The sequence below is a fragment of the Podarcis vaucheri genome, assembly GCF_965113315.1.
Source record: "Podarcis vaucheri genome assembly, chromosome: 1".
Lineage (NCBI taxonomy): Eukaryota > Metazoa > Chordata > Lepidosauria > Squamata > Lacertidae > Podarcis > Podarcis vaucheri.
Genome location: NC_138759.1, coordinates 121,014,549 through 121,040,837, shown reverse-complemented (window position 1 = coordinate 121,040,837; position 26,289 = coordinate 121,014,549). Strand labels below are relative to the sequence as shown.

Genomic DNA, 26,289 nt, shown 5'->3' with positions numbered 1-26,289 from the left:
TACTATTTCTGGCTTAGCGGGGTCTGTAACCTGAAGCGACTGTAACCTGAAGAGGTACCACTGTACATCACCAATTACTATCTGTCTGTCTGTCTGTCTGTCTATCTATCTATCTGTCTATTTATTTATTTATTTATTTTACAGTGGTCCTTGGAGCACACAAGCGCTTCGCTCTGTCTGCCACTACAGAGCTTGAGTCAGATTCTACAGGCCCCCACCTGCTTATAAGGCACCGAGGGCCTGATCTGCACTGATGACATGATCGGTGTGGACCTAACAACCCAAAGCTGCAATTAAGTCAAACTCCGGGTTTTTTCTTTTGTTTTTTTAGGCGACTGGTGTCATCTGGAAAATGAATCTTAATTTAAAATTAATTACGGATCAAAACTGGCAGTTTTTGCTTATCTCTAGAGGTTGCTATAAAATGCCATGTTTGTTACAGGTGATTTATATCAATCCATAAAGCCATGTACATGGTGCTTCATAAAAATAAATAAATGAGAGGATGGGTCCCTTCTTGCCTCCTAGGCATTACAAGGAATAGAAACAGAAGGGGACACATCAGAGACAGGAAAGGGGTAGATAGGGGAAGATCATATAAATATCTTAGTTACATGTTCAGTTAGAGCATACACAAAAATAATTCTGGGAGCTATAATTTCCCATTCACGCAGCTATAATCCCCAGAACCCTTAACAAACTGATGTTCCCAGGATTAATAATAATAATTTTATTATTTATCTCCCACCCATCTGGCTAGGTTTCCCCAGCCACTCTCAGCGGCTTACAGCATATATAAAACATAGTAAAATACCAAACATTAAAAACTCCCTAAACAGGGCTGCCTTCAGACGTCTTCTAATAGTCAGTTGTTTATTTCCTTGACACCTGGTGGGAGGGCATTCCACAGGGCAGGCGCCACCACCGAGAAGGCCCTCTGCCTGGTTCCCTGTAACCTCACTTCTCGCGGCAAGGGAACCGCCAGAAGGCCCTTGGAGCTAGACCTCAGGCTGAGCGATGGGGGTGGAGACGCTCCTTCAGGTATACTGGGCCGAAGCCGTTTAAGGCTTTAAAGCTCAGCACCAACACTTTTTGAATTGTGCTCGGAGACGTACTGGGAGCCAGTGAAGATCCTTCAGATGGTCTTTTGTGAAGGAAGTGCTTTAAACATATGGTGCATTCGCAGCCTCAGTTAAGGAAAGCAGAGAGATGCTTCCAGCAGCACCATGATGAGAGCAAAGATGGAGGCAGTAACGGGAGTGAAAATAATTTGTAAATATTAACCCTGGCACTGGGAGTCGGTGGGGGTGGCATTAGGGCTTTTCTACAAGTAGGATGATGTCTTGGGCCAGCACTAGTTATGGAAATTCGAAAGTGGTGTCAGAGGTATCACAAAAAAGTTGGGTTTTGCAGAGGGTTTAGAAGGAAACGAATAATATTGTAGTGTGCACATACTTGTTCCCCCTTAAATGTAATCTGTAAAGAATCCTGCTGCACATGGAATATGATATGTGAGACCATTTTTAATTAACAGTAAAATCAAGCTTCCATATAGCGTATCTGGCATGCTTACACACTTACATGGGAGTAAATCTCACTGATCTGAATGTTTGGACAACTCCAAAATATATGAACTCTTATCAATTTGCATATATGTTTTAGTGTATGTTATACTATAATACCACATGTTTTACAATTTCCCTGATTCAGTCACTGTTGTATACCTAATACATTAAATCATCTACATTTGGGGAACTGAAAAATATACAATATAATATATATTAAACATGTATGCAGTCAGATATAGTTGGCGTGTTTTGGAATTGTTCAGATATTATAATCTTGTAGTACTTGCCTTTCGATTTTGAAACATCTTGAAGAATGTATAGGTTTACCAGGAGAATGTCATGTTTGGATACCTGCATGAACTACCAGAAGATACCAAAATAATTACCGTATTTTTCGCTCTATAACACGCACCAGACCATAACACGCACGTAGTTTTTAGAGGAGGAAAACAAGAAAAAATATTCTAAACGAAATAGTGGATATATGATTTTTGTGGTTCATGCTGTGGCCACAGACATGTGATCTGACAGTGAGTTTGGAGTAGCCCAATGCAAAAATCCTGAGGATCCATGTGGATCCATGCTTTGTAACCACGGAGGAGGGAAGGAAGGGGAACCATGGATCCTCTGCTCACGACCGTAGCAGATCCCCCCCGCCACCCGCGGGCATTCGCTCCATAACACGCACAGACATTTCCCCTTACTTTCTAGGAGGAAAAAAGTGAGTGTTATGGTGCAAAAAATACGGTAACTCCCCTTTTAATATAGCCAGAATGATTTGCACTCAAGTACAAAATACGCATATTTATTCAAAATATTGAACATTACCTCAGTGGTCAAATCAACCAATTATGTATACATGCATAATGGAAGACAAACAGATGTTTGGAAATAGTGCTATTTTTTATGTTTTGGGAGTTATAAAGTTCACCATCAATGCAGCTTCATTTGCTATGTCCCAGTTGCTATAATGATGTAATTTTAGACTATAGACTCATCAGGAATGCAGACCTCTTGCCCTTTCTAATGTGTCGTGTGCACTGATAGCACCAATGACTGCTTCCTTGTCCTACACGATGAGCAGCTAAACATTCATGCATGCAGCTAAAGATGAAAGTTATCATATTACATAACTCCACTTGTCCCCACACAGTTCATTAATGGCAGTTCAGCTGTGCACAATGAATGCAGATCAGCTTCTAAGCAGAAAATATGAATTCAAGCTACACCACGCACTCAGGGGTATTCCATGCAACTATAAGCGGGGAAGATTACGACATAGATTGTAACAGAGTTGCTACTGCCGATTTAATTTTACCACCGTAGTGAGAAAACGCTGTGTTTTTGTTTTGAAGCAAGCAGGACAGAGAATTTCCCTCTGGGAGCGTCAGTCCTAACTGAATAAACTGCCTCATTCTTATATAACCACGATTCATTAACTGCACTGCTTAACAGGCTGATGAAGTGCATCATCAAAGAAGAGTAATTTGTGATTTATCGCCAGCGAAGACGGAAAATATGAGATTTATTGCCCACTTTGTAGGCTGCTTACACGCTTCTGTTTACTCTGCAACCAACTGCTGGTTTGTTAAGCAGTGTACACACAACTCGGCCACAATCCATGCCATTCCTTAATCCATCCTGTTCTCTGATGCATTTTATGTGGGTTAAACCACAGAGCCTAGGACTTGCCAATCTGAAGGTTGGCGGTTCGAATCCCCGTGACGGGGTGAGCTCCCATTGCTCGGTCCCTGCTCCTGCCAACCTAGCAGTTCGAAAGCACATCAAAGTGCAAGGAGATAAATAGGTACCACTCCAGTGGGAAGGCAAACGGCGTTTCCATGCACTGCTCTGGTTCGCCAGAAGCGGCTTAGTCATGCTGGCCACTACGTATATAAGAACTGATCTATTTGTATTTCCTGTTCTAAATGTTGGTTCTTAATTGCTTCTACTCAATTAGATAACGTGAAAAGAGTTATGTTTATATGATGTATAAAGAATTTATATACAGTGGTACCTTGGGTTACAGACGCTTCAGGTTACAGACACTTCAGGTTACAGACTCCGCTAACCCAGAAATAGTACCTCAGGTTAAGAACTTTACCTCAGGATGAGAACAGGAATCGTGTGGCGGCAGCGGGAGGCCCCATTAGCTAAAGTGGTACCTCAGGTTAAGAACAATTTCAGGTTAAGAAAGGACCTCCAGAACGAATTAAGTTCTTAACCTGAGGCACCACTGTAGTTAAACATTTGCCATCATTACTCTAGCAACTTAGTCTCTGCAATGACTCGTGATGTTAGGAAACAAGAAGCAAATAGCTGTTCAACCCAGGCCCTGGGTTCATGTGATAGGAAAGGCAGTAAATATAAATAAATAAAGGCAGGCAGGAAGTGTGTAACACCTCATGTGAAAAAAATCTATTCTCTTTCCAGGAATCTGTCAATCTTGATGCAGTATAGTTTGCACTATTGCAACATTGAAAGAAAAGGAAATAGAAAGACTTTGTGAATAGCCTCTTCCCTTTAGATATCAGCCACCCAATGCACACACAAAAAGCAGCAACAGACATACTTCAGGCTCTTGGGATCTACGTTGTTGTTGTTGTTGTTACATGCATACATAATTTTATTTGTGTGCCACCTTTCCATAGTTCAAAGCATGCTCAACATGAAAAACTACATTAACTGCAACATAACAAAAGTTGTCATAAACAGTAAGTCATAAACATTAAAAATTACACAACCAAGTTGGACAATCTCCACAAAAACCACAAGAAGATCTAAACTAAAGATACAGAAAACCAACAGCAACAACGTCCCTGCCAACAGCACTCTGGCCCAAGAGTCTGTTTAGCAACCTCAGTTTTTATAGGCCAGATGAGATTCACAAACTGGAGCCAGGATTGGCGTTATATGCTCAAGCCGCCTTGCCCCAGTGAGCAACCGGGCAACCCAATTCCACACTAGCTGAAGTTTCAGAGGCAGTCCCATGTATGTGTTGCACTAATCTAACCCAGAAGTTACAGATAACAGAAATTACGCTGTCCCTGTCCAAATAGGGGTGCAGCCGCTGGGCCACAAGCCAAGGATGATGGAAGGCCTCAAGTGACAAAAGTGGATTTAGAAGCACAGTGGTACCTCGGTTTAAGAACAGTCCGGTTTAAGAATGATTTGGTTTACAAACTCCGCAAGAATGGAATCCAAGCGGTGGAAGGGCACCACCTCATTAGGGAAAGCGCACCTTGGTTTAAGAACAGTTTTGGTTTAAGAACGGACTTCTGGAACGGATTAAGTTCGTAAACCAAGGTACCACTGTACTCCCAAGCTACATGTTATGTACTGAAGTTCTCACCCTGGGCCAGCAGGGGGATACTGTAGATAGTTTTTACTCAGGTCCACATATGTAAATAAGGGATCGAAAGTGACGTTCAGTGATTGGATAGTTACAGAAAGTTGTTACAGTTACGTTGTACTGGAGCTCTATATAAGCAGGCTGGCTGAACCCTTCAGTTCAGTTCTGTTCTGGCCTGTGAATAAACAAGAGCTGTTTGAAGAATCGCTGTGTCATCTGATATGTTCACCCACAACTTAACACTACGTACCCACTGCTTCAGAGGGTGTGGAACCCCCTCAAAGATACATGTTGGTCCACACTGGACTGATCAGCCACTATAAATCCCTACATTTGTTTGATGCCCCACAAGTACTTAAGTTGCTGGCAAGCTTCCTTCCCTGGTTTTGCTGCATGGAGAGTGATTGTGCAAATGTCTCTGGTGCCAACTGGCTGGTGTCCATTACTTCATTAACTAGGTCCATGGCTCCGCATCTTAATTATATGCTTCCTGAAAATGTAAGTGTTATCTGTGCTCTGGTAACTTCTGGGTTAGATTAGTGCAACACATACATGGGGCTGCCTCTGAAACCTTATTCCCCTCAACGGTTAACAAGAACCATTTTCATCTCACTTCATCCTGTCAAATTTATAAACAAGGCCGCCAGCACCTCTCTCCCAGGCTCGATTAAGATGTGGCAAATTTGCACAGGAAGGGTATTGATTTAAAAATGTAACTTTCCATCAGTGACAGAACTCCACTTTCCTCCTTTAACAACATATTAAGATAGAGGGGTGTTTTAAAATAAAAGACACAGTGCTTGCCGTTTCAATCTAAGGAATACTAGGGTTTTGCCCCTGCTTTTCACTGCACTGTAGGTTTCAAATGGCCTAAATCAGATCAGAATCTGTTCTAAAGCCTTGGGACTAATTCCTTTTCACAAGAGGCTGCTTTACATTTCATTGTTTCAAAGCAAAACAAATATTCACAGCATCCAGTAGTCTTTCTCTAGGTAAGTCAACTAGCTGTTTGTTTTTTAGTCTTTAAAACATGCTGCAATGCTGTTCATCACAGCTGCCTTTTTTGTTTTGGAACTGCTCCTATTTCCCCTTAAAGCTAGCAGAGGTAGGATAAAAACCAAAGTTTTAAGAAGGAGCTCCTGCCAAAAACACCTATTGATTTCTGTCAAACTCTTACAAATTCAATGTTGCTTGTGCGACTTGCTTTCCTCCCTCTATGTGTGCATGTGAGAGAAAGAGAGCACTCTAGTTTAAAAATAAACACAATTTCACACTTTGAAAGGGGTAGCATGGTGTCCTTTTCAATCTACTAATTTGTGTTCACACATTATTAACAAGTATGGCTTGTTTATCTGGGATACAAAACTACCACTGGTTTATTTCTATGTAAAGTCAAGCCTGGATTATACCCAGCCATGGCTTCAGTTCTTCAGTTTTGACTGACCCAAAGTCCCTTTGCTGATTAAAAGTTAAGCTACAGAAAGGAAAGGAAATAAATTACAAAGGAAACCTGTTTCCCCCCAGTTGTTCTTCACTTTAGACCATCAACAAACCTAGCTGTAACCCCAGGAATCTTGCAGTGCTGCAAACTAGACCTCTGTACGATTACATAAGACAATGGTAGTTTTGTATAATAACTTGTATAGAATTGCAAAACAGAATCTTCAATTGTCCAAATCCTCTTGCCCCCTCCCCCACAACAACACTCCCTTTTATTTGAGCATCTGAATTTTCCCCCAAGATACAGCTGGGAAAAATGGGGTGCTGACTGTATCCAAAATTCTCCGTTATCTTAGTTTTATCGTTTAAGACACAAGGGACTCAATGTTCAGATAGGATCCCCTCCCATCATTAAAAATCCAGTGTTAATATTGATATTAATAGAAACATTTTACACAAAACATTCCGTTTCAAGGGTTAAAAGCATATGTTCATGCCAATCATTCTTTCTTGGCAAGAATGACAGCACTGAAAGATTTTGTGGATACACAGAGTACAAATTGGTGTTTTAAGAAATATCTGTAGGTCCTTCTTAAAAGTCAAGAAGCGATGTCTCACGTTTAAGTATTTTGCATTCACTGAGCACACCAGTTCAGGTGGAAGTCCATGTTTGTCCAGATATTAGCTTCAAGATCTATGAAGAAAGCTGTTTCCTTCAATCATGGCTGGAGTTAAACCCCATTTCCTCCAAAAAGAATGCCTGCTTCAGTGTGTTACACTAACCACAAATTTACTGGGTACGCAGTCTACAGTTCCCATCACGCCCGATCCCCTGGTGAGGAGCTGGAAGTCCAAACAGTATCTTCAGGTTCCTGCTTTAAACTATTAATATGACTGTAAACTTGCTTTCTCTGAATGTGTATAGAACACACAACATTGCCACGTTCCTCAGTTCATGCTGCCAGCTTCCATGAAACGAGACAATACATAGCCGATCAAATGTGAGAAAACCACACAGGATGTATGTCTTCACATATGATTCAGCGGTTAAGACGACAGCTACATAATACAACTAGCATTCTGGGTCTACTCCTCAAAAACGCTCAAGACAATTTCTATTAGCTAGGGGCATTAAGCGGAACAGTACAGCAGAAAACTCCCGGCAGTAATAAAAAGAGTTGAATATGAAGGAATATGAGTGTAATCCAGCAGTCCAAGGCTGCACGCCTAACGTCACTTACCTGAGAGTAAACCCCACTGAATTCAACAGGGCTTAACTTCTGAGTAGACGAGGATAGTGCTGCAAGATTTCAAACATGGGTGTCTAAAGTTAAAAAATTAGCCTGAACTATGGACTCATTCAACTGGATCCAATCTTGTGCTCAGAGGAAGGAGAGGAGAGGTGATCTTTGCCAATTCCTCCTGCAGATCATTGTGCTCTTTCCGCCCCCCCCCCAAAGCTGTTATGGAGGACCAGGGAACCATCTGGGACAACACAAGAGGTCGTGCTGGGATCTGGAGGGAGGGGGAACTGGCAAAAATCCCCCCTCTTCCTCTAGTGAAGAACTTCTCCAGGATCCTGCCATGAACTGAAGAAACCCTTCATTTCCTAGGTCTCATATCTTTCAGCCTCCGTTCCCCACTGTGGAATGGCTTTTGTTGTTGTTTAGTCGTGTCCGACTCTTCGTGACCCCATGGACCAGAGCACGCCAGGCACTCCTGTCTTCCACTGCCTCCCGGAGTGAAATGGCTAGGGGCGAGTAAAAAGCTAAACATTATACAGCAGTCGGCAACTTTTCTGCAGGGCTATAAAATGCTGAATGCTTAGTACAGGCTGATGACTAATTTTCCAAGACCAGCCAAATAATGAAAGCTCACCAAGACACAGTTACATAACAACATAACACTTCCATGGCGTTTTAAAAGCAGAGATAGAGGGTATAGATGAGATCTCTCATAGCTCTGTCCAAGGGCACATATGGGAATCGAGTAAATGATTCTTCTTTCCTTAGAGCAGAGACCTTTTTTTTTGTTACTGTCAAAGTACCATGTGCATGGCGCTGCATAAAAAGTAATTAACACACTACAACATTTTCTGTTTTTTATTAATTCCAAAAGATTGCATACCAGATACACTGTTCCATATGCATGTACAGTTCATACTATTACATCCATTCTCCTTATGCTTCATATAGCTCACCAAACAAGTGTAAAAAAAATTGCTTTGATTAAAACAAGTGTTCCAAAAGCACACAAATCAATTCCAGTTTGCTTTAAAAAACAACAACACAACAATCTCAAACGTCCCTTCCTTTCTTTCAGGATATTTAACCACGTGTCAACTTTGCAAATTGCCCAACTGCACTGGCTGCCAATTAGTTTCTGGGCTCATTTCAAAGGGCTGGTTTTGACCTATAAAGCCTTAAGCATCTCAGGACTGAAATACTGTATTTTTTTGCTTTATAAGACGCACCAGACCACAAGACGCACCTAGTTTTTGGAGGAGGAAAACGAGAAAAAAAATATTCTGAATCCCAGAAGCCAGAACAGCAAGAGGGATCGCTGTGCAGTGAAAGCAGCAATCCCTCTTGCTGTTCTGGCTTCTGGGATAGCTGCGCAGCCTGCATTCGCTCCATAAGACGCACAAACATTTCCCCTTACTTTTTAGAAGGGAAAAAGTGAGTCTTATAGAGCAAAAAATACGGTACCTAAAGGACTGCCTCTCCCCATAGGAACCTATCTGGACCCTGAGTTCATCTTCTGAGGCTCTTCTTTGTGTGCCTTTGTGTCCAGAGGGTGGCAACATGAGAACAGGGCCTTCTCTGCAGTGGCTCCCTGTTTGTCGAATGCTCTCCCTGGGAAGGATTGCCTGATGCCTTCATTATACAGCTTTAAGGCACTAGGCAAAACGTTCGTCTTCAACCTGGCCTTCTGCTGATTAACTTCCTTTATCTGTTTAAATGTATTTGTGGGATGGGGTGGTTTTGCTTTCTTCTTCCCACAATAACGCTCTTACTCCCCTTTCCAGCTTTACTTCTCTGCATTCATTCCTCACCTCCTACCAAACTGTTGGCCAATCCGAAGGGCAGGAGAGCTCAGTTCAACTTTCTTTTTCCCATGATTGTTTTGGTCTCCTCCTCTTCCTCCTTCCCCTCTTTTAGTCTTGAAGTTTCATTTTCCCTTTGGTCTCTTTTTCTCCACTTTTAGTCTTTCCCCACCCCACCTCCACTGTCAAAATCCTGACCCAAACCTTTGGCCCTCCAGCGATCTTTTGAATCTCCCGGTCGGGACAGTAATTAAAAAGCAATTGCTTTCCAGCAATGAACGTAACACAAAAGCAGCCGAAACCGTTTCATTCACAGAATCACAGAATTGTAGAGTTGGAAGGGACTATGAGGCTCAACTAGTCCCTGCAATGTAGAAATTCCTTCCCAATGTGTGTGCAAAAGGCAAGTCACAAACACACACGCACTTCTGGGTTGTGTCCAATTCACACCGACATATGCGGAAATGGTAAATAAAAGTGTTTCTGCTCAAATGCATTCCTGGTTTCTCAGGACGTTGGAGGGGAAATGCCTTCTCAGGCTAAGAGTTGTGTTTACCCGCAGCATTTTCTTGCCTACTCTTGAGTCAGCTCCCCTTGTTTTTGGAACTTGCCTTGAATCCAGACCCGATGGATCTTCACCTTCTTCTTCCTGTTCACTTGCAGACGTCGATCGAGCAGGTTCTGCACTTCGGTTAAGCCCGCCGAAGAGAAAATGCTGTGTATTTCATCTGTGTTTTGTAAAATAAATAGCCAAGTTACACTCATTTAAAACAGTGCAATAATAATAATAATAGATCTATGTAGGATGCTGCTAACAAAGTCATGGATTACAGCAGGAGTAAAATTGCACCCTCAGGATCTCCTGGCACTGCAGAATTTCCTTACATTCCATGTCTTGTATTGCAGCAGATTGACTTTTCGTTAATAATAATAACAATTTATTACTTATACCCCACCCATCTGGCTGGGTTTTCCCAGCCACTCTGGGCGGCTCCCAACAGAATAATAATAATAATAATAAAGTGATAAAACATCAAGCATTAAAAACCTCTCAATACAGGGTTGCGTTCAAATGTCTTCTAAAAGTCAGATAGTTCTTTATTTCCTTGACATCCAGTGGGAGGGTGTTCCACAGGGCGGGCGCCACTACCGAGAAGGCCCTTGGCCTGGTTCCTTGTTTCATTATCATTTCACACACCCAGCAGCCAAAGGAAGAGCAGGACACACTCTTCAGTCCTTGACAATGCTGGCATGGAAAATGCCATGTCCATGCCAAATGAGCATCTACCGGCCCAGAGTCATGTTGCAGCATTTGAGTGAGCACCTGCCAAAGTTCCTTTACTTTCAGAAGCTTGGGGTCTAGGTTTCCAGAGTATACAGAGGTTATAGGGAACCAGGCAGAGGGCCTTCTCAGTGGTGGCGCCTACCCTGTGGAATGCCCTCCCATTAGATGTCAAGGAAATAAACAACTATCTGATTTTTAGACAACATCTGAAGGCAGCCCTGTTTAGGGAAGTTTTTAATGTTTGATCTTTTATCATGTTTTTAATGTTCTGTTGGGAGCCGCCCAGAGTAGCTGGGGAGGCCCAGCCAAATGGCCGGGTTATAAGTAGTAAGTACTTTGGTACCTTGGGTTACATATGCTTCAGGTTACATACGCTTCAGATTACAGACTCCGCTAACCCAGAAATATTACCTCGGGTTAAGAACTTTGCTTCAGGATGAGAACAGAAATCGTGCAGCGGCGGTGCAGCGGCAGCAGGAGGCCGCATTAGCTAAAGTGCTGCTTCAGGTTAAAAACAGTTTCAGGTTAAGAACAGACCTCCACAACGAATTAAGTTCTTAGCCCGAGGTACCACTATAAAAATCATCATCATCATCCTTTATCCATTATCATCATCCTTCTTGAGCTTTCCAAGTTGCTGGAAACAACTAGGGCTGGGTGTAACGATCACCCAGGGTCCCCGGACGTTTCACCGTCTATTGATCCCTGTGCCACCACTTTATTTCTCGCTGCCACCACCCAGGCCCTACCTGGTACAATACTGAGTCCAGTCAGGGTTAAATTGGAACATAAACTTCTGTTTATTTATTGCAGTTTAACAAGCGTGTGGTTCCATAAACAGTCTCAGTCAATTACAATCATGGGGTGCCTATCCAGACCTATAACTTCCGCTCCCTGCTCTCACTCACTAAACCGCCTCTCAGATATTTACTTGTCTTCCTAGCTCCTAACTGTTCCTGACCCAGCTTATTTCGCTACACTAACTCAACCTACCCAGACTATATCCCAATTGACTCCCACTCCAACCAACCTCCCAACGAACAACTCCTCCTTCGTCCCTCCCAGAGCTGGTTTTATAGTACCTGACTCCACCCCCTGGGTTCTGATTGGGTAACCTGTTTAACTATTTCACCTCCAGCACTCTCATATGTTAACGTCACAAGCTGATACCAGCTTTTCAACATCGCGATGTATCACCAGCTAAACATCACGATATAGCGATACATCGTGATGTTGAGAAGGAAGGAGCATCATTTGGCACTGGGGTGAAGCCTAACCGCCTCAGAGGCAGCTTCCTCCTCCACCAGTGGCTGGCACAGGGAGGAATTAGGCAGCCAGAGAAGGCAAGCCCCACCTGCAATATATCTCCGGGGAAAGGCGCCATCTTGTTCTGGCCCTCAAACTGGTCTAGGACGATGTATTGATCCATGGCCCAGGCCTAGAAATTACACTGTTCCCCTGGCTCCTTGTACAGCATGCCTGCTCCTGATTCGAGAGCTCCCTTGTTACTGTGTTGTACCTTGCCTGAACCCTCTGTCGCCTGACCTCGTCTCTGGATCGTGTTTCGGACCTGGACTGGTTATCTGTGCTTGACCTTGCGCTGCGCTGCGCTGCACTTCCAACCCTGCTCCCCTTAAGTGAGCGTTTTGCTAAGAGGCTTATACCTCCTGGGACTGCGACCCAAGCATCTGAGGGCACCCCTTGGAGGGCAACGGGCTGGGAGGGAGGGCAGTGCCATCACCTCCCTCATCTGTGGCAGCCACGGCTTCAACTGTGCACTAATGCCGGTGAAAGGGTTTGCAGGCAAATGTTGGCGCTAGAGCATGGCCTTGTCGGATATGGTGGTCAAAGGTGGTCAAAGATGTCTAGTTCCGCCTAGCAGAGCATGCCACTTCCAGGATTCGATCTCTCAGTGGAGACTCACAAAGCAGGAAGTGGTACCTACTCAGGCTACCTGGCAAGCTCTGAAATTCCTAATTCAAGAGGAGTAGCTTGAAGCAATCATTTCTATCCTCCCAGCTATATGATAGTTATTCAGTTTAAGTGAAGAGCAGACCTGGTTGGGCACAAAAATGGAAGCAAGAAGAATTACCGACAAAAGAAGAATGGCGGACGAAATTAATGGACTATGCAGAATTAGATAAATTAACAGGAAGGATTCAAAACCTGAAGGACCAGAGATTCTTAGAAGACTGAATACCGTATTTTTTGCCCTATAAGACTCACCTTTTCCCTCCTAAAAAGTAAGGGGGAAATGTGTGTACGTCTTATGGAGCGAATGCAGGCTGCACAACTACCCAGAAGCCAGAACAGCAAGAGGGATTGCTGCTTTCACTGTGCAACGATCCCTCTTGCTATTCTGGCTTCTGAGTTTCAGAATATTTTTTTTTCTTGTTTTCCTCCTCCAAAAACTAGGTGCGTCTTGTGGTCTGGTGCGTCTTATAGAGTGAAAAATACAGTATACCAACTATTTGAAAAGCAACTGTAATGAACAGATTAAGCTAGTAGGACTGCAAGAAGTTCTGTAAGGAGGATTATTTGAAATATTGCAAGAAAGACTATGAGAATTATTAGTTAATGATAATTAAGAGTAATAGAGAAATTTAAAAATGCAGAATAAGTGATAAAGAACGGAAAATCATCAGAGGTTGTTGACGGAAGTCTAAAATGTTGTATAAGATAAGAAGTTATGTTAAATGACTGTTGGAAATAATATGTTAAAAAATCAATATAAATGTGTGTGTGCGTATTTATATATAGTAGATCTGGTTGATATTATGATTAACTGTCTGGAACCGGTATGACATTCAAACCTCGATACCCATTTCAGAAATTTTGAACTGGCAATATATCTTTCTTTCTTTTTAAAATTTTTATTTATGATTTTCAGTGTTATACATTTCAATAATTTTACAGTCATTTTAACATTTCAAAACTTGACTTCCCCTTTTCCTGTGGTTCCTTAAATGTATTTTTTGTATTGTCCATATACAGTCGTACCATGAAAGTCGAACAGAATCCGTTCCAGAAGTCCGTTCGACTTCTGAAATGTTTGTAAACCAAAGCGTGGCTTTGGAAGCCACAGAAGCCCCATCAGATGTTTGGCTTCCAAAAACCGTTCGTAAATCAGAACAGTCACTCTGGGTTTGCAACATTTGGGAACCAAAACGTTCAAAAACTAAGCTGCTTGAAAACCAAGGTACGACTGTATACCAAATTAACTTAATCATTAATTCATCTACTTTAAATGTATACTCTTATAAAACTGCAGGTTATTACAATAATCCTGCCAATGTTCTTTTCTGTTTACAGTTTGTCTGCAAATATTCAGTAGACCATTTCCATTTTTTAAATAAAAAGTTTGTTATCTTGATTTATTATTTTTCTGGTGAGTTTCACCATTTCTGTGTATTCCATAAGTTTTTGTATCCATTCTACCTTTCATTGGGACTTCCCCTTCTTTCCATTTTTGGACAATATTCTTGCTGCTGTAGTCGCATCCATGAATAAATTTCTATACAGTTTGGGTAGCTCTTTCCTTATAATTCCCAAAAGGAAGCTGGGATATATCATGGCTCAGTGGCTTCCAGCAGCATAATAATAATAATAATAATAATAATAATAATAATAATAATAATAATTTATACCCCACCCATCTGGCTAGGTTTCCCCAGCCACTCTGGGTGGTTCCCAACAGAATATTTAAAACACGAAAAAACACCAAACCTTAAAAACTTCCCTAAACAGGGCTGCTTTTAGATGTCTTTTAAAAGTCAGATAGTTGTTTATTTTCTTGACATCTGATGGGAGAGCATTTCACAGGGCAGGCTCCACTCCCGAGAATGCCCTCTGCCTGGTTCCCTGTAACCTCACTTCTCGCAGTGAGGGAACCGCCAGAAGGCTCTCAGCGCTGGACCTCAGTGTCCGTGCTGAATATTGGGGGTGGAGATGCTCCTTCAGGGATACTGGGCCTTGAGGCATACACAGGTATACACAGCACACCTCACTCGTCTCTGCCTGCCTGCGCTGCCACTGGCAACTGGGAAGCCGTGACGTATCGCCAGCTCCTCAGCTGATACATCACGATCTTGAAAGCCAGATATCGCCCAGCCCTAGTTCAGAATATGTCAGGGATGGAACACGCTCCCTCTTTTTTGCTGTTCTGAAAGCCAAGCAGCGGACACTAACCCTACAAGGCAGGAGAAAGGAGACGCATTTCACGGCGCCACATGAATTTCATTACAGAATCTCATGCCCGGTGGTGTACGGAAACTCATCAGTCACACCAAAGTTGAAAGCCCTCTTTGGAGGCGCCCATTCTCCTCTCCCCTCCCAAAGCTTTCACAGTTAATAGAAAATATTATGGGAAGCAAATGTGAGTTTGGTCACATCTCATAATCCAGAAGAGAAAGACCTCTGTGGAACTGATTTAAAAGCACACACACGCCGAAACGCCAGCTAATTCAGAGTTAATTAAGCATGACAGACAGGGGCCTAGGACAGGACTCCACAGAAAGAAAAGGGATCTCGTGCCAAGTTGAAGCCTCTTCCCCTGTTGACGCAGACATCCATGTGTGCCCCACAGTGTGTGCCCCACACTGCTGTAAGACCCCCCCCCCCCAGCACAACCGGACAAAATACCACATGGAATTAAAATACTGCTCTCAACAACGTACTGCGATGCAACTTCTCCTCTCCTCCCAAAGCGTTATTTTGAATGCAATAGTTGTACTCTACTGGAAGAATCCCATTATTATATATATAGTGTTTCTCTCAAAATGGTTCATGCAATATTACAACATTTTCATTTTACCATATTTTTGCTCCATAGGGCACACTGGACCATAGGGTGCACCTAGTCTTTAGGGGGGGGGAATAAAGAGAAAAAAAGTATTCCCCCCCAAGCCCCAAAGAGCAAAGAAGCCAAGACAGCGAGCGGGATCCATCCCGCTCGCTGTCTTGGCTTCCTTTTTAGCCATGCGCAACCTCTCCAGCCGGAAGAGGTTGTGTACGGCTTCGATTTTAGCCACGGGGCTGGGGCGGGGGAAGCTTGGGCTCCCCCCGACCCCAGCCCCCAAAACAGGTAAAGGAGAGGCTTGCGGAGAACAGGCTGCGTTCCACAAGCCTTTGGAGTGCGGCGGGAACTCCCGCCGCGCTCAGAAGGCTTGCGGATAGCTGCCTAAAGCCCGGTGAGCGCATCGGAAGTTGGCGCTGCGCTCCCCGGGCTTCAGGCTGCCATCCGCAAGCCTTCAGAGTGCCCTCGAAGGCTTGCGGATAGCTGCCTGAAGCCTGGGGAGCGAGAGGGGTCGGTGCGCACCGACCCTTCTCACTCTCCAGGCTTCAGCAAAAGCCTGCATTCGCTCCATAGGGCGCACACAAATTTCCCCTTCATTTTTGGAGGGGGGAAATGCGTCCTATAGAGCGAAAAATACGGTAAGTGCAAATTATCAACTGGCTTTCAGGATCACACCTGAGCTGCTGTGAGGAAAACGTTTCTACAAACAGCCCATATTTGGCTGAGCTTTCTCCTCATGTTCAACCAAAATCCACCCACCTGTAATAGATTATTTTGTTTTATTGAGCCTAATTTAACTGAGTCTGCATATACACCATAAATTTAAGCACGTGGCTTCCCCTAAAAAAAATTCTGGGAATTGTGATTGACACCCTCACAGAGCTATAATTCCCAAATGACAGTTCCCAGGATTCTTTGGAATGATGTGTGTGCTTTAAACGTATGGCAGCCCTGATCTCATTGGAGATCAGCGGAGAATAAGGTTTTGCCCTTTGTCCTGAAGAGCAAATGTTCCTAAACCAAAGTGGGGCTTGGAATAAATCCATGAAAAGAGATTATCTCTCTGAGGTAAACTGGCACTCCTCAACCACAGTGCTGGCCCAAATACCTTTTGTGAAGAAATAAACTCTGGTGCCGTCGCCTCTTACGTAGAAGTTCTCCGACAAGCAGCGGCCTAATAGGTGAAATGGAAGGCTAGATTATTGTATCCCTACTGAGGACTCACAAGAAGTAGACAAACAAAGCAACTGTCTCTTTGAGAAGCACCTTTTTTGAAACGAAGCTGAGAAGCGTCGTATCTTCCGTAGTCCCGAAAGAGAATCATTCCTCCAGGTTTCAATAATCTGGCCACCCTGTTTACAACTCCTTGGATCCTGTGAAAATAGAATAGCAAGCCAAACACACACACACACACACACACACACACACACACACACACACACACAATCAGGGTGTAACTCAAAAACACAAAACACTAGCTTGCCCCTGACAACACATACCTCTAAGTGGCAAGGCTGCCTTATTAATATATACCGTATTTTTCGCCCTATAGGACGCACCGTCCCATAAGGCGCACCTAGTTTTTTTGGGGAGAAATAAAGGGGGGGAAATTATTTCCCCCCCAGGCACGGGGCTGGGGCGGGGGAGGCCCGAGCTTCCCCCGACCCCAGCCCCCAAACAGGCAGCTCTCTGCAAGCCGTGGGAGCCCAGCGCTGGCTCCCGCTGCTTGTGGAGAGGTCCGCGAAGCCTGGACGCGCTGATCTCAGCGTGCGCAGGCTTCGGCATGCCGGCAACTCTCCGCAAGCAGCAGGAGCGCTCCCACTGCTTGCGGAGAGGTCCGCGAAGCCTGGAGAGCGAGAGGGGTCGGTGCGCACCGACCCCTCTCGCTCTCCAGGATTCAGTGAAAGCCTGCATTCACCCCATAGGACGCACACACATTTCCCCTTCATTTTTGGAGGGGAAAAAGTGCGTCCTACAGGGTGAAAAATACAGTAGCTATTCCTTCCAAAAGGCGCCTTTCCATAATTTTATTTTGATATATCTACAAAACCTACTTCAGCTTATTTTATTCTAACTGCAATATCATGACCTGCAAAGTTTTTGATCTTTTTTGTTTGTTTGTCTTGTTTGCATGTTGTATACCCTCAACATTTCTTCGATGAAAATAAGGACATCTTATTCTATAGTAGTAGTAGTAGTAGTAATAATAATAATAATCTGCTAATAATAATAATAATAATAATAATAATAATACTCTGCCCATCTGGCTGCGTTGCCCCAGCCACTCTGGGCAGCTTCCAACATATATAAAAACATAACAAAACATTAAACATTTAAAAACTTCCCTATACAGGGCTGCCTTCAAATGTCTTCTAAAGATTGTATAGTTACTTATCTCCTTGGCTCGGCGGTTGCATAACCCCATACCCTCTTAACATTTCTCCGATGAAACCTAGGGACATCCTAAGGAAAAATGGGGCATTCCAGGATCAAATCAGAAACCGGGACAGCTTCTCTAAATCCGGGGCTGTCCCTGGAAAATAGGGACACTTGGAGGGTCTGATGATGTTGTTTTTGAAAACTCAATAAACCCTTAAAAAAAAAAAGCATTCATCTTGATTCGTTTGCACAAAGTTTGTGGGGAGATTAGAGGACATTGTGTCCAGCAATTGTCACTCCACTTCAGAATGTAATTTCCTTCCACTTTCCTTATCACAGAAAGTTCAATGTGGGGTGAAGTAAAGAATACCAAAGCATTTTGAATTCCACAACCTGAATTTGCCAGGGCGTGACTGAACCCCACCCATAAAACAGTGACAGGCTGTAAGTGCCCTAAAAACTAATCAGGTAATAATTTAAATGCTGAATGAAGGTTCTTACATGAAAAGAACCCTCGTGGCCTTTTGCACGTTGCCTGCTAAAAAAATTATTTGCCTCTTCCTCTCACCCCCACCCCAAACCGAGATCAGTATTTTTTATTAACAGGCGCTTGCTCGGGGGAATTTCTTTAAATATTTAGGAAGATTAGAAGAAACAGCTATCTTTTAGTACTTTAACCTTTGGAATTAGGATAATACTATGATAAGGTGAGTGGCGAGAGAAAGAACAACAGTGATTTTAGGATACAAACTGCAGCTCGGACCTAATTTTGGCATACTTATTCGGCATCCAGTTTCACTGATTTCAGTGGAACATACATGTTTACTTAAAATACTTAAATACATTGATACACACCGTTCACCTAACAATGTTATCAAAAGTGGAATTATTACAATCAGGATAAATGTTTAAATAATTTTTTTTTTTCCTTCCAGTAGCACCTTAAAGACCAACTAAGTTAGTTCTTGGTATGAGCTTTCGTGTGCATGCACACTTCTTCAGATACACTGAAACAGAAGTTGCCAGATCCTTCTATATAGTGAGAAGGTGGGGAGGGGTATTACTCAGAAGGGTGGTGGGAATGGGAGATTGGCAGATAGCTGAGATGAGCCTGTTGACGACTCTTAACGACTGCAATGGGTCTTACAGGAAAAGGCAAGGGGTGAGAAGGTGAAAAATGGCTTAGTCATGTATAATGAGATAAGAATCCAATGTCTTTGTTCAGACCAGGTCTCTCCATGGTTTTAAGTTTGGTAATGAGTTGCAATTCAGCAGCTTCTCTTTCCAGTCTATTTCTGAAATTCCTTTGTAGTAAAACAGCTACTTTGAGATCTTGTATAGAATGTCCTGGGAGATTGAAGTGTTCTCCTACTGGTTTCTCTGTTTTGTGATTCCTGATGTCTGATTTATGTCCGTTTATTCTTTGGCGTAAGGTTTGGCCTGTTTGTCCAATATAGAGAGCTGAAGGACACTGTTGGCATTTGATGGCATACACGATGTTAGACGATGAGCAATTAAATAGTCCCGAGATGGTATGTGTGATGTTGTTGGGGCCAGTAATGGTGTTGTCCGGGTGTATGTGGCAGCAAAGTTGGCATCTGGGTTTATTGCAGGCTCTGGTGCCAGTGTCCGTGTTAAGTCTGGTTGTAGTATTATTGCGGGTATTATATTGTGGGTATTATTATTGTAGTATTATAAGGGTCTTAGGATAAATGTTTGTTAGTTTGTTTTTTGATTTTCTTTTTTCTATTTGTTTGTTATAAATCTGGAAAACTAATAATTTTGGGGGGAGGGAAATAAAATAAAACACTTAAATACAGCCTTTTGCAGTATTAGAATTGAGGGATATTAATCACAGCAACCTTCGTCAGATTACCTGACGGTGGGGGAGAAAACAGGACGATCTACAAAGGCTAATGGTGGAAATTTGCACAGAAAACCTGAAGGTTTGCGGCATAAGAGTTAGCAAAAGGTGGAGGGAAGAGATATTTCTTCCCTTTCCCCACCCGGGCTTGGCAAAGTATTCTTTTGCCTATGACTCATCACCCGCTTGCCTCCCGAACAAACAGGAAGAAATGAGGGAAATGCGATTTTCTCTGAAAGCAAATCAGAAAGCTCAGCTGTTTGGAGAACAAAGCTGGGAATATCTTTGGTGCAGGAAGGTGGCCATTTGGATTTCGCCGGTTTCATTTCAATTTTTTTTTTAAAGGGGAAAAGAAGAAGTCATCTGTAATATTTTGGAAAGACCCGCCATCTTTAATAGGCACGCATTTTGCCAAAGAAGCCTCTTCTGAGGGAGACAAGGAGCCTCATTAGCGAAGCGCTCTTTCGACCGGCTCTCGCTGTGAACGGGAGAGAATTGGGATTTTAAATGCCCAGCGTGCAAGTGAACCAGAGGACTCTTCAGTAATAAATTCACCCTCTCTCTAAAGATAGCCCTGAAAGCCACTCCAGATGAAGAGAGACATTTACTGCGTCTGGCTCTGTCCCCCACCTTTCCCAGCCTTCATTTACCTGTCAGGGTGAATGGAAGACAGCACAAAGATGAGGAGAATGACATCCAGGCTGCCATCTGGGAAAGGGTAGGGCGAGGCATCATCACACACGTCGTGAACAAAGGCAAAACACCGGGAGGAATCGATGAGTGGATGCGACTGTTAACAAGTCCCCCCCAACCCGAAAGAACAAACAGAGAGACTCTCAAACTACTTGGAATCTATTTCCTGTGACACAGAAGCGCTCCCCTCAAAAATCCCCCTCCTCAGCGATTCAGATTTCGGAAAAGGGGAAAAAAAACCCCCACCACATTTCAAAGGACCAGTTTATACAAAAAACAGATAAGCTCTCACCAAATTACCACACTTTCCCGTGTACAGTCATACCTCGGGTTACAGATGCTGCAGGCTGCGTTTTTTCAGGTTACGGACGTGCGGAAAAATTGAAGTACTGGAATGGGTTACTTCCGGGTTCTGGCGGTCGCGCATGCGCAGAAGCGCTAAATCAGACTTTGTGCATATGCAGGAGACCAAATCGCAACCTGCGTGTGCGGAAACGCGCTGCTGTGGGTTGCGAATGCTGCGGGTTGCGAACATGCATCCCGTATGGATCACGTTCGCAACCCGAGCATCCACTGTATAACACTCCCCCATGTATAAGACGCCCCCTATTTGGGGGACTAAAAATTTAGAAAATGGGGGGAGATTGCCCAGAGCTGTTGAGCTTTTTTAAAATCGCTCTCCTGCATGCCTGACGCTAACACTCGAACACTCGTGTTATAATCTCATGGTATAATCTTAATATTTACAACCAGATGAAGGTTTCATTTTTGGAATAATAAATTTTCAGAGTAGTTTTTACAATTATATCAAAAATTACTGATTTGGTTATACTATTAGAAATACATAGACCGTTAATTATGAAATTATTGTAATGTTTAATAAGTTAACTGTTTATATTTGGACAACTTTTCTGGTGTAATTTATCAGAAGGAGAAAAATAATCCTTTCCTTAACAACAATTTAAACAATTTGTTCAACTAAAACAATAACATTATAGCATGTTTGTTAACTAATGTGGTTAAACATTTTTATTTTTTAAAAAACCTTAGATTGAGTTTTAGCACACATGAAAAACTTAAAACAAACCCTTATTTCCTGACGAACAGCCTTTGGACTATAATGTAACTTAAACTCAAATCTATCTTTAGAAAGATTTTTCCTCCAAAAGCAGTTTATTTTAAAAATCCAATTTACCATATTTTTCGCTCTATAAGATGCACCAGACCACAAGACGCACCTAGTTTTTGGAGGAGGAAAACAAGAAAAAAAATATTCTGAATCCCAGAAGCCAGAACAGCAAGAGGGATAGCTGCGCAGTGAAAGCAGCAATTCTTCTTGCTGTTCTGGCTTCTGGGATAGCTGCACAGCCTGCATTCACTCCATAAGACGCACACACATTCCCCCTTACTTTTTAGGAGGGAAAAAGTGAGTTTTATAGAGCAAAAAACACGGTAAATTAAAAAATCCGGTATTTAAATTTTTGTTATGTGAATGGTGCCGCCATACGCTCCAACAGGTACCAGCCCAAAACCCGGACGTGCATCTTCCAGGCCACACTTGTCACAAAAATGGGATGTCCCAGACAGTTGGCAGATATGTGCCATGGACCCCCCCCCTTGGTGTGCGGACCACGCATTGGGAACCACTTCTAGAGCAGGGGTCAACAACCTTTTTCGGTCGTGGGCCGGTCCACTGTCCCTCAGACCATGTGGTGGGCCGAACTATATTTTTTTTTGGGGGGGGGAGTGAATGAATTCCTATGCCTCACAAATAACCCAGAGATGCATTTTAAATAAAAGCACACATTCTACTCATGTAAAAACACCAGGCAGGCCCCACAAATAACCCAGAGATGCATTTTAAATAAAAGGACACATTTTACTCATGTAAAAACACGCTGAATCCCGGACCGTCCGCAGGCCGGATTGAGAAGGCGATTGGGCCGCATCCATCCCCCGGGCCTTAGGTTGCCTACCCCTGATCTAGAGGCTAGCACCACACCTGAGAAGACCCTGCTCCACACTACCACACTCCAGTCAGCAGAAGCAGATGGGGAAAGCCCTCTGATTTTGAATGATGCACGTAGGGAATAACATCAGGGAGGAAGCACGCCTCCAGGTACCAAGGTCTCAAATCCTCTCTAGGGCATCATCTGGAAGCACCCACTAGCCAGGAGAGCGTATGAACCAGTTCCACATGCGCTACTTCATTGGAAAAGGAACTATAATTCCAAGCTGTTGCAGTCTTTGAGCTCTATATCGGGAGTGATGCCTATTTCACTAGCTGGCGAACCCAAGGATTGAAGGATACTCTCGCAAACAAATCGCCACATTTTAAATACCTTGATGAGCTCCATCGCTTCTGAAGCAAAATCGCAACAATACAGAAAGACTCCGGGATGGTGGCTGGAGAAAGAAACAAGGGAAATATCAGCCCCCCCAATTGCTTTTGTGAAACGATTTTCGCCGGGGATCTATCTGCAGGCATAATCAAATCACCTAAACCCAGTTCTTAGGAGATGTGGAAGGGGCAAAGGCAGAGGGAAGCGAACAGGAAAGTCGAGGGTGGAGGTGGTTAAATGTCTTGTTGGGAAACGAGCGAAACGCTTACTTCTCCAGCGCTCTTTCCCTACTAGGCCATTGCTTTGTCTGCGACGAAGTGGCATTTGGTAACCGTTGCGCAATATTATAAAAGGTAAAGGGACCCCTGACCATTAAGTCCAGTTGTGACCGACTCAGGGGTTGCGGTGCTCAACTCGCTTTACTGGCCGAGGGAGCCGGCGTACAGCTTCCAGGTCATGTGGCCAGCATGACTAAGCCACTTCTGGCGAAACCAGAGCAGCACACGGAAACGCGGTTTACCTTCCCGCCAGAGCGGTACCTATTTATCTACCGTATTTTTCACTCTATAACATGCACCCGACCATAACATGCATGTAGTTTTTAGAGGAGGAAAATCCGTAGGCATGCCACCCATAGCATTTCCTCCATAACACGCACAGACATTTCTCCTTACTTTCTAGGAGGAAAAAAGTGAGTGTTATGGTGCAAAAAATACGGTACTTGTACTCTGACGTGCTTTCAAACTGCTAGGTTGGCAGGAGCAGGGACCGAGCAACGGGAGCTCACCCCTCGTGGGGATTCGAACCGCCGTCCTTTTGATCGGCAAGTCCTAGGCTCTGTGGTTTAACCCACAGCGCCACCTGCGTCCCTGTGCAATATTATAGAACAGAACAAAAAGGAAAGGGATGTAGCTAGAAAAGACCTTTCAATTCCACTTGCGAGTATCACAAGGGAATGTGGTCCTCCAACAGCAGTCCCAGTGCAAACTGTCTCTATTCAGTTTCTGAATGAAAAACGCAGGCTGGCTCCAATAGAGGGGTAGCTTCCTCCCCCACCTCCATCCGCTACAGAGCCAGCTCCAAACTCCCTTGTGTATTTAAGATTATCAGACACCAAGGACATAAGGCAGCATTCCCCAGTACAGTTGTACCTTGGATCTCAAACGCCTTGGCTCCCGAACAAATCGGCTCCTGAACGATCAAAACCCAGAAGTGAATGGTCCAGTTTTCTAACGTTCTTTTAGAAGCCAAACGTCCAATGGGGCTTCCGCAGCTTCCGATTGGTTGCAGGAGCTTCCTGCAGCCAATCAGAAGCCACACTTTGGTTTCCAAACGTTTTGGAAGCCGAACGGACTCCGTTCGACTTCCGAGGTACGACGGTGCCAAGAGCAATTGCCAGTAACTACCACTGTGGGCTGCACAATAAGAAGGAGGCATTTTGCCCAGAATGAACTGCATTGTTTCACTTGAGGAAGAGCTGAAATAAAGGGGGAAAATTTTTTTTGGATCTGGTTTGCTCTTAAGAACCAGCAGCAATGTCAATCACAACTTTTTAATTTTCACTGATTACTCTGAAGCGTGAATGGAACAACCACAAAGAGCTGGAAATACCGCTGACCAAGAGCTTTTCCGCGCATGTAGATTTTACAAATTATGAACACATTACACCGGCTATTTCTTGCCTGCGCCGGCATCTGATTCATTTGGGGTCAAATTCATGGTACAGCTTTGGACCTATGAAGGCCAACGAAACTTCATACCCAATGGAACATAGAATAGAATCATAGAATCATAGAGTTGGAAGAGACCACAAGGGCCATCGAGTCCAACCCCCTGCCAAGCAGGAAACACCATCAGAGCACTCCTGACATATGGATGTCAAGCCTCTGCTTAAAGACCTCCAAAGTAGGAGACTCCACCACACTCCTTGGCAGCAAATTCCACTGTCGAACAGCTCTTACTGTCAGGAAGTTCTTCCTAATGTTTAGGTGGAATCTTCTTTCTTGTAGTTTGGATCCATTGCTCCGTGTCCGCTTCTCTGGAGCAGCAGAAAACAACCTTTCTCCCTCCTCTATGTGACATCCTTTTATATATTTGAACATGGCTATCATATCACCCCTTAACCTCCTCTTCTCCAGGCTAAACATGCCCAGCTCCCTTAGCCGTTCCTCATAAGACATCTTATGCTACCATCACCTACAGCAGGGACGAGTAACCTGTGGCCCTTCAGATGTTCTGGGAAGCCACGAGAGGTCCGGAGGCTGGCAACACGAGGACGGGCCTTTCCTGCAGTGGTTCCTCATTTGTGGAATGTTCTCCTCGAGGAGGCCCGCCTGATGCCTTCATTGCATATCTTTAAGCGCCAGGTGTATATAACCAGGCCTTGGAATGATTAAATATTATATGGCCTTTTAAACGTGGTTTGTTTGTTTTTAGGAGGGGGTTTGTGACGTTAACATATGAGAGTGCTGGAGGTGAAATAGTTAAACAGGTTACCCAATCAGAACCCAGGGGGTGGAGTCAGAGGGACTATAAAACCAGCTCTGGGAGGGGCGAAGGAGGAGTTTGTTGGGAGTTGGGTGGTTGTTTGGAGTGGGAGTGGATTGGGATAGAGTCTGTGGGTAGGCTGAGTTAGTGTAGTGAAATAAGCTGAGTCAGGAGCTAGGAAGACAAGTAAATATCTGAGAGGTGGTTTAATGAGTGAGAGCAGGTAGCGGAAGTTATAGGTCTGGATAGGCACCCCATGATTGTAATTGACCAATACTGTTTATGAAACCATACAATTGTTAAACTGCAATAAACGAACAGAAGTTTATGTTCCAATTTAACCCCGACTGGACTCAGTATTTTACCAGGTAGGGCCTGGGTGGTGGCAGCGAGAAATAAAGTGGTGGCACAGGGATCAACCGATGGTGAAACGTCCGGGGACCCTGTGTGATCGCCACAGGGTTATTGAGGGGGGTTTTTTGGTTTCTTATTACATACTTTGTGTTCTCATATTGTATTTTTATGTTGTGAAGTGCGCTGTGATCCTCGGATGAAGGGAGTATACAAATTTAATAAATTATAATAAAAACAACACCCATCAGAGCTGGCCAGCATGATCAAAGGACAAGGATGATAGATAGGAGTTCTGGGGCAAAAAAACTTTGGGAGGACCAGAAGTTCCTCATTCTTGAACAAGAGTGAAAATTCTTAGTAGGAGTTATGGCAAAGCAGCTGTTCCCTCCTCATTACTGTAGCATGTAACTTGTTATCTTTTTAGCTTACCGAATCACTTCCAAAATAGGGAAAACGCTGTTACCAGCACCACAGCCAACCTGGTAGTAAAGACAAAAGCAAAATATTAAGCTGATCACATTTATAAAAATTTGTTTTCCAACATTTGGGGGGGGGCAAGGCGAGAACAGACTAAGAATTAAAATTTAACATATCTTCAGGGAATAGTTCTGTGTGTGTCCTCCTTCTTTCACAAGGAAGGGCTTCATCTTGTTTGATACACCAAGAAATTACTTTACTCTGGTA

General features: G+C 43.6%; 1 protein-coding gene across 1 annotated transcript in view; it reads right to left on the bottom strand.

Annotated features, from left to right (window-relative positions):
* Positions 1-8,447: 8,447 nt before the first annotated feature.
* METTL8 (methyltransferase 8, tRNA N3-cytidine) overlaps positions 8,448-26,289 on the bottom strand; it is a 37,649-nt gene continuing 19,807 nt past the window's right edge. The window contains 7 exon segments of the mRNA XM_082209899.1: positions 8,448-9,984; positions 9,986-10,134; positions 16,595-16,660; positions 16,753-16,859; positions 20,380-20,519; positions 22,765-22,828; positions 26,035-26,084. Of these exon segments, the coding sequence (XP_082066025.1) occupies positions 9,946-9,984; positions 9,986-10,134; positions 16,595-16,660; positions 16,753-16,859; positions 20,380-20,519; positions 22,765-22,828; positions 26,035-26,084 (615 nt within the window). The 3' untranslated portion in view covers positions 8,448-9,945.